Source organism: Lycium barbarum, chromosome 3 (genome assembly GCF_019175385.1).
Source record: "Lycium barbarum isolate Lr01 chromosome 3, ASM1917538v2, whole genome shotgun sequence".
NCBI classification, from domain to species: domain Eukaryota; kingdom Viridiplantae; phylum Streptophyta; class Magnoliopsida; order Solanales; family Solanaceae; genus Lycium; species Lycium barbarum.
In genome coordinates, this window is record NC_083339.1 from 123,941,325 (window position 1) to 123,955,340 (window position 14,016).

Genomic DNA, 14,016 nt, shown 5'->3' on the forward strand with positions numbered 1-14,016 from the left:
AATAGATGGATCACCACCCTCTTGATCCGGGATCCTTTGACCGAGAGGTACTATATCTTCAGCCAGAGCATAGGTCGCAGCATATATGGACATCCAACCTACACCCTGAGGCTCAGGTCCATACCCGGTTAGGGGACTCAGCGTGGGAGATCTTAGCTGCTCGCCCCCCACATCCTCGCGTCCAGGATATACTACGTCAGGGCGGTATCTACCGGTACGTCGAAATTGGTCGGGTACAACACGATAGGTCGTTAGTGATGGCCTTGATTGAGAGGTGGGGACTGGAAACGCACACATTTCATCTCCGCACCGGTGAGGCTACCATTACCCTCCAGGATATGGAGGTCATTTATGGGCTACAGGTTGATAGACGCCCATTGTATATTGATGAGCCTCAGGTGCTGCCGCCTTACCGGGATGAGTTGACTAGGCTTATCAGTTTCGAGGCTCCAGCTAATGATTTTTCGGGCCAGAGTCGAGTTTTGTTGTCGACCCTTTATGCTCACTTACGCCTCATAGACATGCAACATCCGATTGGAGAGGACACGCCTCGGGCTGATGTTGACCGACGTGCGTGTCTATACCTACTCATCATACTCGGGGCCATCTTGTTCCCGAACACTTCGGGTTCGCATGTGAGCTTGAGGTATCTTCGGTATAGTTACGATCTCGCTGAGTTAGGATGTGATAGTTGAGGCGCTGCTGTGCTGGGCTACATGTATCGAGGATTCTGCCGATGTTCTATGGACGAGGGTAGAGATCCCTGCACTTTGCTCGCTCCTTCAGGTAATATATTTAAGTGTGTGCAATTAAACACAATGTTTTTTTGAAACGACGACTGATAAAATACTTTTTTTAATGACTATATAAGATTATGGGTGTGGACTAGGTTGAGACCTTCTCAGCCCACACCTGCTTACCTTCCCGCTGACTATCTTGCTATGTCGATGTCATACGTGCAGAGATGGTCGCGAGGCGTACGCCGATGTGCGGAGACACACCATAGCCTATCATTTAGGGATCAACTAGATCGCATGACGACGCAGATGGTATGTTCATATTTTGGATCCAACCGCTAGACCACATAAATACTATTTTAGTCTTTTATTGTTAATATTTGCAAACATATGCAGGTACAGATCGTTCAGAAGATGCACTATGAGAGCACTGCCCGTACGGAGGCCCTCGAGACAGCGTCGTATGCAACATCGATGATTGAGCTTGTCGAGACTGGTATGCGACAGAAACATGACTTTGAGCGTCTCGGTGAGCGTGTTCCCGGTGCCCCGCCACAGGTAGCTGCCCCACCTCAGGCAGCAGGCGGTTGTGGTCGCCGAGGAGTTAGTGGCCATCGCAGAGGTGGCCGACCGTCGACTACAGATGTCCCATCGACTTCTTCTTCTCGGCCGTCTACTTCACAAACACCTCTGTATACACCAGACCCTTTGTCAGGTTATCTGCCCTAGTCTTCATTTCCACATCCACCAGTTCCGTGATCTACAAAGTGGCTTACATCTGGACTTCATGTTTGATACGGCACCATCTGCATCTCCTGCTCCGGAGGCCGCTCAGGAGCCCTCTCACTAGGCATCTCAAGAGGTCGTCGACACACAGGTTTGATTTTTAGAATAAAATAATTTATTAATTATTTTTTTATATGATATTTCATATTTAGTTTAGAATAAATCTAAACTAAATTCTTTATATGTTATTTCAGGTTCATTCTTCTGCACCTGTGTACCCATTTCCGGCTCGAGCTACAGCTCCGGGGCCCACTCAGGAGACCGTTTAAGAGCCAGCTTAGGAGCTCTTTCACCAGCCATCTCAGGAGGCCGTCGACACACAGGTTTGATTTTATAATAAAATAAAATAATTTAGATTTTTATAATAAAATAAAATAATTTAGATTTTTATAATAAAATAAAATGATTTATTAATTAATTGTTTATTTCATGTTTAGTTTAGAATAAACTTAAACTAAATTGTTTATATGTTATTTCATGTTCATTCTTCTATGCCTGTGGACGGGTCTTCTAATCAGATTGACGAGACTCCTGATGATGTTATCCCACTCCCACCACCCACCGTCATCTCCTATAGGAAACATGTTATGAACTAAGGTCCGAGTCGAAAGAAGGAAAGGAAGGGAAGCAAGAATGATCATGTCATAGAGCATATACATATTAAGAGAATGAAGGGGGATGGAGATGATGGTGAGGGTGGTGGAGTTGACCTTAGGCCTAGCCGTACTCTAAAGGCTCCCAGATGTGAAACCTAAGATTGTGTATTTGTAAATAAAGTGTATATTTTATGTTAATATTATACATATTTTTGGTTATTATTTTCTTAATGATAATTAGTTATCTTAGTCTTTATTGTCGATTAATAATAAATCGTGCAACGTCCTAAATTAATCAAAATCCGATGAAATATGACACCTAAACTTAAAAATGACAAGTTTTCAAATAAAAAATACTTACTTCGAGACACTTTAAAACCCCTAAAATGACGATCTAAACGTTTAGATATACTTTAATGTAATGAGCCGACATTATTTTACGCAAAAAAAGATATTAAATTCTATATAAAATATTAATATTCCGATATTTTAAAATATGACTAACCTTCAGTTAAAATACGAAAAAAACATTAAATTTTAAAAAAATTGGCCAAAAAACAAAATCAGGAGCATTTTTGTTGCCATCACGCACGAAAAGAATCAAACTTTTAACTTTACAGTTTTATCCTTTCAACGTGATTTTTTTTTTTTTTTTAAAGTGCTATTTTAATTCTTTTTTTTTTTTTACTCACAAAAATCCCGGACTCTTTAACTTCCTATTAGGTGTGCACCCTCTAAGGAGTTATCGTCTAGATCTCTCTTCTTGGCTACCTTTAACTTCCTATTAGATGTCCACTCTCTTAGGAGTTATCGTCTAGATCTCTCTATCTTATTTTTCTCCTAACTTTGCTTGCAACTTTATGATGGCATATCCATATAGGAGTATTAATTACAACCTATCGCCTTCCTATCTCTTTCAACACAGCTACCAAATCTCTTTCCCAATTCTTGATGATAAGATTTTGAAAGTGGCGCAATATTCTAAAAGCAAAAAAGTTCATAAGGATACTATGGCATAGATCAGCCGTTACGTAACCCTAACAAAAGACACCCATATTACATTATCATATGAATCTTCAAAAGCAGTGCAGCTTTACTCTAATAGTAGTCTATATACTGCACCTTAAAACTTGATAAAACAGAGACTCACATAACCACACGCAAACAGCTTTACTAATACCCACTTAATATATATAGTTATAGGAGCAATTATGAAAAGTTAAGGGTTATCGGGCTTGTCCAAGTCCTCGAGAGGACGGAAGAAGGCCTTCTCCTCCAAGACGGATTCAGCAGCAGCAGCAGTGGCGGGTGAGGAGTGAAAGCCACGGCCAGCACTATCAGTGGCTACAGGCCCAAACACCCCACTTTGTGGGTGAGGAGCCCAGTACTTTTCTGAATGTGGCTCTATCACTTCATCTGGCACCACCGAATCACGCACATCATCCTCTGGGTTCTTGTCGTACACTGATGTCTGCACTCCCCTCCTGCACAACAACAATCAACAGGCATTGTAATTATCTCGTCCTAAAATTTTATATGCATCGACTGTTGCTACACATGCATGCCCAACATATTTCGTGCCCAAATGTCGGGTATACTCACGTGGTTATGACATTTCCTAATAAAGATTTATTAATTTGCAACCGACCAAACTTTAATTTTAAGGCATACTATGCAGACTAATTTAAGTGCTGGTAGAAGCATTTTGCCAGTCACAACATAAAAGGATGTCCATGTCCTATTTAAAAAATGGGTACAAAATATCTAGTAAAATTATTGATCAAACGTGGTGGACAACATGAAGGACAGAGGTCCCATTCCCCACCCCCCACCAAGAACGAACAGATCCAAGTAATAATCAGCAATATTGCTGCTTCAAAAAGACAAAATAGCTCCAGCCCCACATGTCTAGTCAAGTGCTTCTATCTAATCTTCTTATCTCCAGCTTTGATTTGATGCGGCCTGCCCTATAGCTCCAGCCTCACCTACTACTTTTCCTAACTTTCCTCTTTTCTTTCCAATCTTCTATGAGTTCCAGTTAGACGGGTACGTCTCACATCCACTAACTTTTTATTTATTGTACTACTAGTAATAAAATAATTCTTTCTCCGTGGCAATTTATGTTGTACTACTACCATATAATTAGATACTGGTTTAAAAAGTGATGGATAAAAAAGACAAATGTGTTACATAAAGTGAGACTACGGAAATAGTACATAATATAAAAAGTGACGGATTAAAAAAGACTTGAGTTACATAAAAAATTGAAATAGAGTAAATACATCATAATGTTAATGAGAAAAGGATCAAAATCATCCATAATGTTTGGGTTTGGATCAAAATCATACATATTCTTTCACATGGTGCACTAATAGTACATTATGTTTGCATAAGTGGTGCACTTTTAGTCACAATCCCAAATAAATTTAACGGAAAAGAACAAAAATGCCCCTGAACTTTTAGAAAAGGTATAAAAATACCCTTTATTCATCTATTTTGCTAAAACTACCCCTCAATTCAATTTTTTGGCTCATTTATTCCCCTTGACTAACGGACAACACTAATTTTTTTTATTTTTTTTTTAAAATAAATTGCACATGACATTTTATTACTGAAAAATTGATTTATTCTTTTAAAAAGAAATCTGAAACCTTGGATTTTTTTTAAATTTGGAAAACTTTTTTTTAACGAGTAAAACCTTGACTAACGGACAACACTAATTTATTTATTTTTTTAAAAAAAGTAAATTGCACATGACATTTTATTACTGAAAAATTGATTTATTCTTTTAAAAAGAAATCTGAAAAATCGTTATTTGTAGAATAAGGAAAAATAATTTTTCAACATCCATTTCTTTAAAAAAACAAATGTAGTAAGCCTTTTATATATATATATATATATAAACAGAATTGGATTTTCATTAAAACATGTGGAATTTTTTTAAGTTTGGAAAAAAAAATTTAACGGGTGGAAACCCCATTTTTTTTTTTTAGAAAATTCAATTTTTAAATCTGAAAAACTGATTTTTTTTTAAGTAAAATGTGCAAAACTAATACTCCATAATTTTCTTCTAGATTTAAAAAAAGATAGTTTTCTGGTTTTTTTTTTAAACACAGTTTTTCCATAAAAAATTTATTTTTTTCAGATTTTTATAAAAATCCAATTTTTCACATTTTGAAAAGAAAAAAAATTAGTGTTGTCCGTTAGTCAAGGTTTTACTCGTTAAAAAAAAGTTTTCCAAATTTAAAAAAAATCCAAGGTTTCAGATTTCTTTTTAAAAGAATAAATCAATTTTTCAGTAATAAAATGTCATGTGCAATTTATTTTAAAAAAAAAATAAAAAAAATTAGTGTTGTCCGTTAGTCAAGGGGAATAAATGAGCCAAAAAATTGAATTGAGGGGTAGTTTTAGCAAAATAGATGAATAAAGGGTATTTTTATACCTTTTCTAAAAGTTCAGGGGCATTTTTGTTCTTTTCCGTTAAATTTATTTGGGATTGTGACTAAAAGTGCACCACTTATGCAAACATAATGTACTATTAGTGCACCATGTGAAAGAATATGTATGATTTTGATCCAAACCCAAACATTATGGATGATTTTGGTCCTTTTCTCTAATGTTAATCGTAATCTTACCGTGAAATGCATGCAAGTACTATATAACCTAGTATTATATTTCGTAATTTTGAATAGATCAACGGCTCAGATCAATTGTAACATGTGCGTGTACAAGGCTCAGGGAACATTATCTGTAAGCGGAAATTCCAAAGATGCCCCGGTAACAGGCAATTGCCTTATTGGGGGTATAATATAATGGTGGGTGAGAAGTCCTTATCCGATTAGCCCTCAGCACCTAATATTTAATAGGCTTTCGGTCATGAAAATCAAATATTTTTCATTTTATTTGAAATTTTAAAGTTAAAGTTGTATTTGATTATAATTTTTATAAAAAAATATTTGATTGTAGTGAAAGTAAAAACAAAATTTGAGTTCATGACCAAACATTGATTTTTAAAGTACAATAATTTTCCGGGAAAAAGTAAAATTTTCATGGCCAAATGGGTCCTCAAGGTTATTATTATTATTGGAGTATTATTATTATATACTTAGAGCAACAAGGAAGGGAAAAACGTGACTGTCGGGACCAGGAGTACATACCTAAAATAGTGCTTTGGTGAAAATATCCTAATTTTTTATCAGTAATTATGGAAATACATCAAAGGGGAAATAAAATCAGAATAGAAAATCGCAAGATCAGAGAGACGAATACGCAAACTTTCCGGTTTTTTTTATTTTTAAAAAAGGGATATCCCAATTCCCATGACAAATCGGACCAAAAATCTCAGGTAGCTAGAAGACAACATAATGCTTGTTGCTAGATCTGAAAAAACAAAATAAAAATGGTAAACACAAAATTTAGTTGCCACAAGTTGTAAATCTAACTGAAATTATCTCGTATTCGGTAATACTACCAAATACTGGGAACCATAAATCCAAGATCCTTCATGCTATGGCCAGTCTAAACACAAAATAAGAGTACCACACCGGACATTTAATAGATGAGTGTCCTTTTTAAAATGGCTTGGACAATCTTTGCACGTTAAGTTATTTTTTGGGGTTGAATTAGGCTCAAGATTAGAGAGAAACAAAAGGAGTATCGTGGAATCCGTCAATTTTTACAGAGCTTAGCAGAGGACTAGAGGATGGTCAACAAGGGAACAAAGCTATAGAGAGGTTAGAATAGTTTTCTCAGAACATAAATTAGGAAAAACGAGGAGCACTAAACATTTATTATATCGACCACATTAAAGCTCATCTCTACGAATAAATGCACTAGAAAATACTAGAAAGCAAAAAAACAAAACAGACAGATAAATTTAAAGCTTATACCTGGCAGAGAGAAAAGGTGAGTTAGCAGTAGTTCGAGCACTTGCGTAACTGATCTGGTTCACGACTCGCTTCCCCAAACTCACGAGTCCACGGCTCTGCAAATTGGCTGCCATACAGTACAACACTAAAACAAGAACAAGAAAAATGGAGAAAATTTCTGAAGAGAATCTGAATTCACAGAGATAAAAGAGCAAAGCCTCAATGTGGTGATGATCACACTCTATGCCTAATTCCCCTTTTTATAGGAAAAGAATGAGGAGTCTCTCTCTGTTCTTTGTTCAATGAAATGTCTCTTCCTTGGTTCGCACCAACCCAGTACAATCCGTCAAAGTTTGGACCGTCACTTAACGGCAACTAGTACGTTAACAGAATATTCAATTCTTAATCCGTTTTTAATTTTGTCCACTAATGGAATATTGAATCTACAACCGGGATTCCGGGTATTTTTATTATAAATAATTATATTAATTAAGGGAAAAGTCGTGATGTACGACAAGGACACCGTTACCTCCGTTTCGACGTTGTGTTACCATTGTCACATAAAGGAAATGTTATTTTGTGAAGAGACTATCTTGTCCTTGGTGGACCCTATCTTCTTGCTGCCAAGCGTTAACATTATCCTGAATTAACACGCGGTTTTTAAAATTGCCCAAAATCTTTAGAGATAATATCAAAAGCAGTCCCATATTTTTAGGGTAGGTTTAATTTAGTTCTATAAATATAATTTTTGGACGGTTTTGGTTCGTGAGCAGTTTTGATCTATGTCAAACATTTACGTACTTTGTCTATTAAATTTATCAAGAATTTTGGGGAAAAAATATTTAGCAATAACTCATTTTAGAGGTGTAGTTTTTACCGTTACTTCTATTTTTATTCTATTTCGTAGAGTCTGGTAAAATTTTTTGAGGTCTAATTTTTACTCTTCTTCTCTTATCTATAGTATCTAGTCATTTTTATGTTGCGATTACTATGATTTGATGGGAGTCTCTATTTAAATCTTCAATTTTTCGCAGTTTCTCTCAAACCTAACCGATAGAGTTTGTTACATATTTGATAGATACAAAAATGTTCTCTTTTGAAACATTTATAAGACCAAAATTGTTAAGGAATACTTAAAGAACTACTTTGAATTTATCCAAACATAAAGGAGCACTTTGTCATTTTCTAACAATCTTCAGCCTTCTTTTGGTCTTATTTCCAATATAATTTCTTATTCTGTATTAATTTATCTGCTTCCTTAAAAGGTCGAATCGAATTTGCTGATTAGATATGGAGTCACTCCTACTTTAAGAAGAATATCTACAGACGTAATCTTTCGAAAATAAAAGTTATGTAACTTTTAAAGATTGAAGTATACCTAACCCTCAACAGGCTAACATATATTTGTTGGAGTCCGGAGCCTAAAGGGTATAAAAATATACGGTATAAATCAAAAGAAGGCTGCCTTTTAGTTATATACCAAAACGGGTATAACGTGCACGTTATACCCCAATTTTTTTTTCCATTGTCAGATTGATCACAGCAAAAATAAATAAATTAAAAGGTATAATGTGGACTGATCCACGTTATACAAATAAATAAATTACATCATATATTTGTGAAACGTGGTACTATCCACGACTCATTGTGCATTGTTGCCCTAATTTTTCTCCTTTCTCCTCCGCCTCTTCCTCCATCTTTTGAAGTTACATAACTTCGTCCCCGTCTCCTTCTCCTTTTCCTTCTCCTCCATTTATTTTCTTTTTAAACCCTGCATTACAATCTAATTTTTTGAGCAACTTCTTCATCTTTATCTTTTGTTGCTATTTAAATTAAGGTATTCTTTCTAACTCATATAATATTGTATATTTATAGTAGATGTAGATATCTGTTTGTCTTATATATCTTAATTGTTATTTTTTATTTGTGTTATTTTAATACGTATAAGATATATGTTTGTGTTATTTGTGTTATTTTAATTTGAACTTAAGATATGATTGTTAGAAGCATTATTATATAAAAGGTTCGATTTGTTTAGTAGCACTTTTGAAGAAATTTGTTGTTATGTTACTGTTATTTTTGTGGATTGTTATATAAAAGATCTGAATAACTAATTATTTTTTATTGTACCTTTAATGTGATATTTATATAGCCAGAAAAGTGAAACTTAATTGATGCCTCAGTAGCCCCAAAAAAAAATTACTTAAAATGTCATGATAATGCTTTATTATATGGGACCTAAGTCTAAGTGGGTGGACAATTATTTTGTCTATACCTTATATGTATTAATGTGGTCCACTATCAGTGGTTTCTAAATAAGCCGTATGGAAGTTGGCTTTATCTAGCCAAGGCATATTTGTTCTGCTAAAATTGGAATAATATTTTTTTTTAATAGTAAGTTACTCCAAATAGCTTGATCTGGACTTCAAATTTTTTTTTATCTAAGATATGGAGCTTCCACGGGTATGCGTACATCCGGGACCAGAAGTGTACGATGTGTTAATACTCTAGGAGAAGCATCGATCACAGGCTGTGTGGGATGGTGCCTTGAGAGGACCGACCGGATGCCTGTTTCCACGCCGCGCGAATACCGAATTTTGGAAGCACATGAAGCGTCATCATTTTCATCCTCTCATCCTTGACTACTTTGGCCTGTGTGGATTTAGGGGAGTAGTAGAGGTAAGATGTGTATCATATGATTGGGCAGTCATCACTGCACTTATAGAGAGATGGCGTCCTGAGACGCACACCTTTCATCTGCGTACGGGTGAGGCGACCATCACATTACAAGATATTGAGCTCATGTTTGGCATGGTTGTTGATGGTAATCCCTTGAATGATGTTAATGCTAGAAATATAAGTATTGTTGGGTGGAAACAATTAATCCATGAGCTTATTGGTTGGGCACCCGGTCTGGATTGTTTTAATGGTGTTAGTAGGTTAGAACTAAATAAATTAATTGAATATATTAGAGGCTTAGATGACATTACAGATCAGACCCCAGAAATTGTTGTGCAACAGCGGGTTAGGTTGTACTTGCTATTGCTTTGTGGCGGCACGATATTTCCGGATAAGTCCTGTGACTTACTTAATTTAGACTATTTGCTTGACATGCGTGAACTTAGAGCAATGAGTAGACAAGCTTGGGGAGCGGATGCATTGTCATATTTGTATACTTGTTTATGCTGCGCTTCGTTGAAGAAAGCCAAGGATGTGTGTGGATTCATTTCCTTATTGCAGGTACGTGGCCTTTAAAATTATATAATTTTATTTGGTTGTCCTATTTGATAGTTATAAGGTTTTTATGTATTTATTTTAAATTTTTAATATAGGTTTGGGCTTAGGAGCGAATTATACCGATGCAGCCACCACCCAGGGCCCTTCAGCCACACACGACTCTTGCACGAAAGTGGACTCATCGTAAAGCTCGCGAAAATAAGGCACGTGTTGTGCTACCCATATGTAGGGATGTATTGGACAACCTAACAGATGGTCAGATATTTTATCATAATTATGGTTGTTAATGGCGTTTTGATATAATAGTTACGCTTATGTGTAATTTATTTATTTTATTATCATGTAATTTTATGTTCTTTCTATCGTAGTTTGTGTGGCAGCCTTATTCAGAGGCCATCATTAATGGACTCCCTGAGTGGTGTCGGCGTGGTCGAGTTATTTGGATGGCACAGGTTCCCCTTATTTGTGGGATCTATCGAGAGTGCCACATGGTAGACTGCGTTCTCAGACAGTTCGGTAGGAAGCAACATATTTCAGGACCATGTGCTGAGATTGATCCTTTTCATTACAAACGTGACAAGCGGTATGGTATAACAGTGGAGGATTAACAAAATTTTACACAAACAGACTTTTTGTGGGAAAATCGTCGACAAAGGGTAATTCTGGCCGAGTATGAAACTCAAGACCCAGAGTCATTATCAGAGTATTTTTGTTGGTATCGACGTCACTCGCGCACTTTTATAGGAAATACTGCGCATAATGTGGATAGAGGATACCAATGCATGGCAGGCAGGCATGAGGCACTGGTATGTACATTACATTCCATTAGATGTTTGATGTCTTTATATGTGTCTTAGACCACTATCAAATCTTGTAATTTCATTTTTTTTAGGCTTTAGGACATCAAGAATCGTACAGGTTGGTTCAGGAGACTATCCAAGATCCAACAAGTCTAATGAAGTGAAGGAAATAGCAGAGATGTTTAGCCACATTAATACAGAGTCCATGGCTGCTGCCTCTCTTGGGACGATGTTGAGTTTCGCTCCCAATTATACACCACCGGCAGAGTATGTTGAGCCGCCTACTGTGCAAGTGCCTCGTCATCAACGTCTTAATGTATAAAGACTTACGGCGCATGGTAGAGGACGCCAATCAGGTAGCAGACGGGGTTGAGGTCCCGTGGATCACCAGTTGGTTGATGAGGAAGAGGTTCGTTTTGATCAAGATATGCCCAGCTCAACGATGCCTGCAGCTGATGATGCATATTACCCAATAATAGATTTTATGTCCAACTCATCGACGTCTGCTCCCGAGGTCCAATCACCGACGGTAATCAGAAGTGAGGGGCCTTTTCAGGCATTCGCATCGTCTGAGCCTATTAGCCTCGCAGTTATGGCCCAACAGTTTGGTGTTCAGACAGGCAGCTCTTATGGGATGACTGAGGGGCCTTTACCTGCATTCATTGGACAGAGCTCTTCAATTGGGAGGAGACTGAGTTTTACCGACGTGAGTATTCTAACCACTCAAATAGCTTGTATCTTGTTTAATTTCATTAATGTAATGGCTACTTTATGTGTCTATATTATTTATTTTGCATAGTCTCCATGGCATTTGAGTTGGATCCTCACACATTCCTGTGCCGGATGTACAGACTTTAGAGGCACAGGTTAGCTTTTAATTCAAAGTATTTGGAGACTTGTAGTTATTATGTGGTGTTTTGTCTTGGTTGCTTTGGTTGTTTGTGTTGGTATATGGTATTGGAGGAAGTCCTTGTTACAGAGGAGATGCTGTCCGATTTTATGTAGACAATCAAAGTAATTGCTAAGAAAATTTATCTAACGAATCCAATCATACAAAAATAACTTCTATTTTTTTATGGCATTTACAGGATACAGGTGTGATACAAGAGGAGGTTCACCAACGTAGATCAAAACGAGAACGCCGACAAACTCGGTGTGGCACGGGGGGGGGGGGGGGGGGGGAAGGGACACTGTAAAAATTGAATTTTTATTAATTATTGAATTTATCTCAAATCTCAATAGTTATGTAATCTTTCAAGAATAAATAAAGGTTAGATTTGAATGCTTGACAATGTTTTACAACAAAAACAATTGCATTCTTGATGTTACGACTACATGGCATATTTAACGACTGCATGCACTACTAAAAAAACGGGTTTTTTCGACCGCATATTTTCGACCTCATTTTTTGGTCGAAAACAAATCAACCACATGAGGTCGAAATTTTCAGAATTTAATTTTTTTTTTTGGATTTCGACCTCATGAGGAATTTTCAGAATTTAATTTTTTTTTTTGGATTTCGACCTCATGAGGTCGAAACTTATTTTTGTACAAATAATAAATGAGAAAAAACATTTTTAAAAATTAAATTATATAAATAAAATAACTAATAAAAAAAAAGAAGCATATTTCGACCGCACGCGGTCAAAATAATAAACAGGTAACAGTTAATATACTCCCCCAAACTTCAATCGGGCAATTCATTTCCACCAACCAAAAGCTAATTAAATTAAAACTCCCACCCCCACTAGACCCCTAAGCCGCCGCCGACACTCCACCCCCACCACACCCCTACCCCGCCACCGATGCTCCATTCCCACCACACCCCTCCCCGCCACTGACGCCCCATCCCCACTGTAATTTTTTTTTGTTTTTATTTAGTTATTTTCTCTTTTCCCCAGAATATCCATGTGGGTTTCTTAGTTTGTCCCTCATTGCTTAAAGTTTGATGCCTAGATAACCAGGATTTTGGTTTTTATATATGGGTTTAGCAGCTTTTTTTGTTCTTGTGATTCTTCTTATTTTTTTACTTTAGAATATGCTCTCTTTTAATGATGACCTAATCAACCATGGCAAAAAAATAGGATTTTATGGCCAACTTGTGTGATTAAGGACTATTTGATGAGTTTCTTTTCCTATCTGTCCTCATGAGGTCGAAGATATTGATAATTTTTTACCTCATGAGGTCGAAATTATACCCACAAATTAGAATTCGACCGCAGGAGGTCGAAAACCTGGGCAACATTTTGAATTTTGACCTCATGAGGTTGAAATCTGGCAACAATATTGCTAATTGGAGGAATCTTATAAGCTTACATGTTCTCTTAGGTGAATATTCAGTAACCACTGGACATTAGCGTTGAAATTTCCCATCATAAATTTGTACTCTATTCATAAGAAACAAAGGCTTAGCTTATAGAAAGAGGAAATGATGCTTACATTGCTTATTGTACACTAGCTTTCTGGCACATACTGTACACGACTTCTTTGTCTTTTTTCGAGCAACTCATATGAGCTTCTAAGAATGTGTCAAGAGATTTGTTTGTTTAAGCAATTAGTTAAATGGTGATTAGCTTGAATGTGAATTCTTCATTGTTCACTTATCTTTTTTTGCTAATTATGATGCCCTTTTTGAGAATTATGGTAATTATGGTTGGTGATTCTTTTACGAATAACATATAACTAAGTATTAGTTTAACAAGTTCAAACATTGTGCTATTTGTGTAGATGGATTCTCGTAGATGGATGTACAATAGATCTTATGATGATCCATTAGGGATGAGGGATGAATTTATAGCCGGTGTCTATGCTTTTGTTGAATACGCAAAGTCACTTGAGGATTTTATAGTTCATGGTGTAGTTAGGTGTCCTTGTGTTAAATGTGAATGTATGAATTATGAGACCCCAGAGCTTGTTACGCTTCATCTGTACGAAAAAGTCTTTAAAAGTAATTATACAGTGTGGACTAGTCATGGGGAAACACACAACAATT

The 14,016-nt window shown here is 36.4% G+C and overlaps 1 protein-coding gene across 1 annotated transcript; it reads right to left on the reverse strand.

Annotated features, from left to right (window-relative positions):
* Positions 1 to 3,098: 3,098 nt before the first annotated feature.
* LOC132632222 (late embryogenesis abundant protein At5g17165) lies at positions 3,099 to 7,234 on the reverse strand. The gene is made up of 2 exons (XM_060348070.1): positions 7,009 to 7,234; positions 3,099 to 3,603 (listed from the first exon to the last, which is right to left on the reverse strand). Exons 1-2 carry the CDS (start codon positions 7,119 to 7,121, stop codon positions 3,339 to 3,341), a joined length of 378 nt encoding a protein of 125 aa, XP_060204053.1. The 5' UTR covers positions 7,122 to 7,234; the 3' UTR covers positions 3,099 to 3,338.
* Positions 7,235 to 14,016: the final 6,782 nt, after the last annotated feature.

Excerpts from the sequence above, each read along its gene's own strand:
- LOC132632222 (XM_060348070.1), bottom strand. The coding sequence starts at position 7,121 with ATGGCAGCCAATTTGCAGAGCCGTGGACTCGTGAGTTTGGGGAAGCGA. Across the intron at positions 3,604-7,008 it reads TCACCTTTTCTCTCTGCCAG|GAGGGGAGTGCAGACATCAG; the intron begins GTATAAGCTTTA and ends GTTGTTGTGCAG.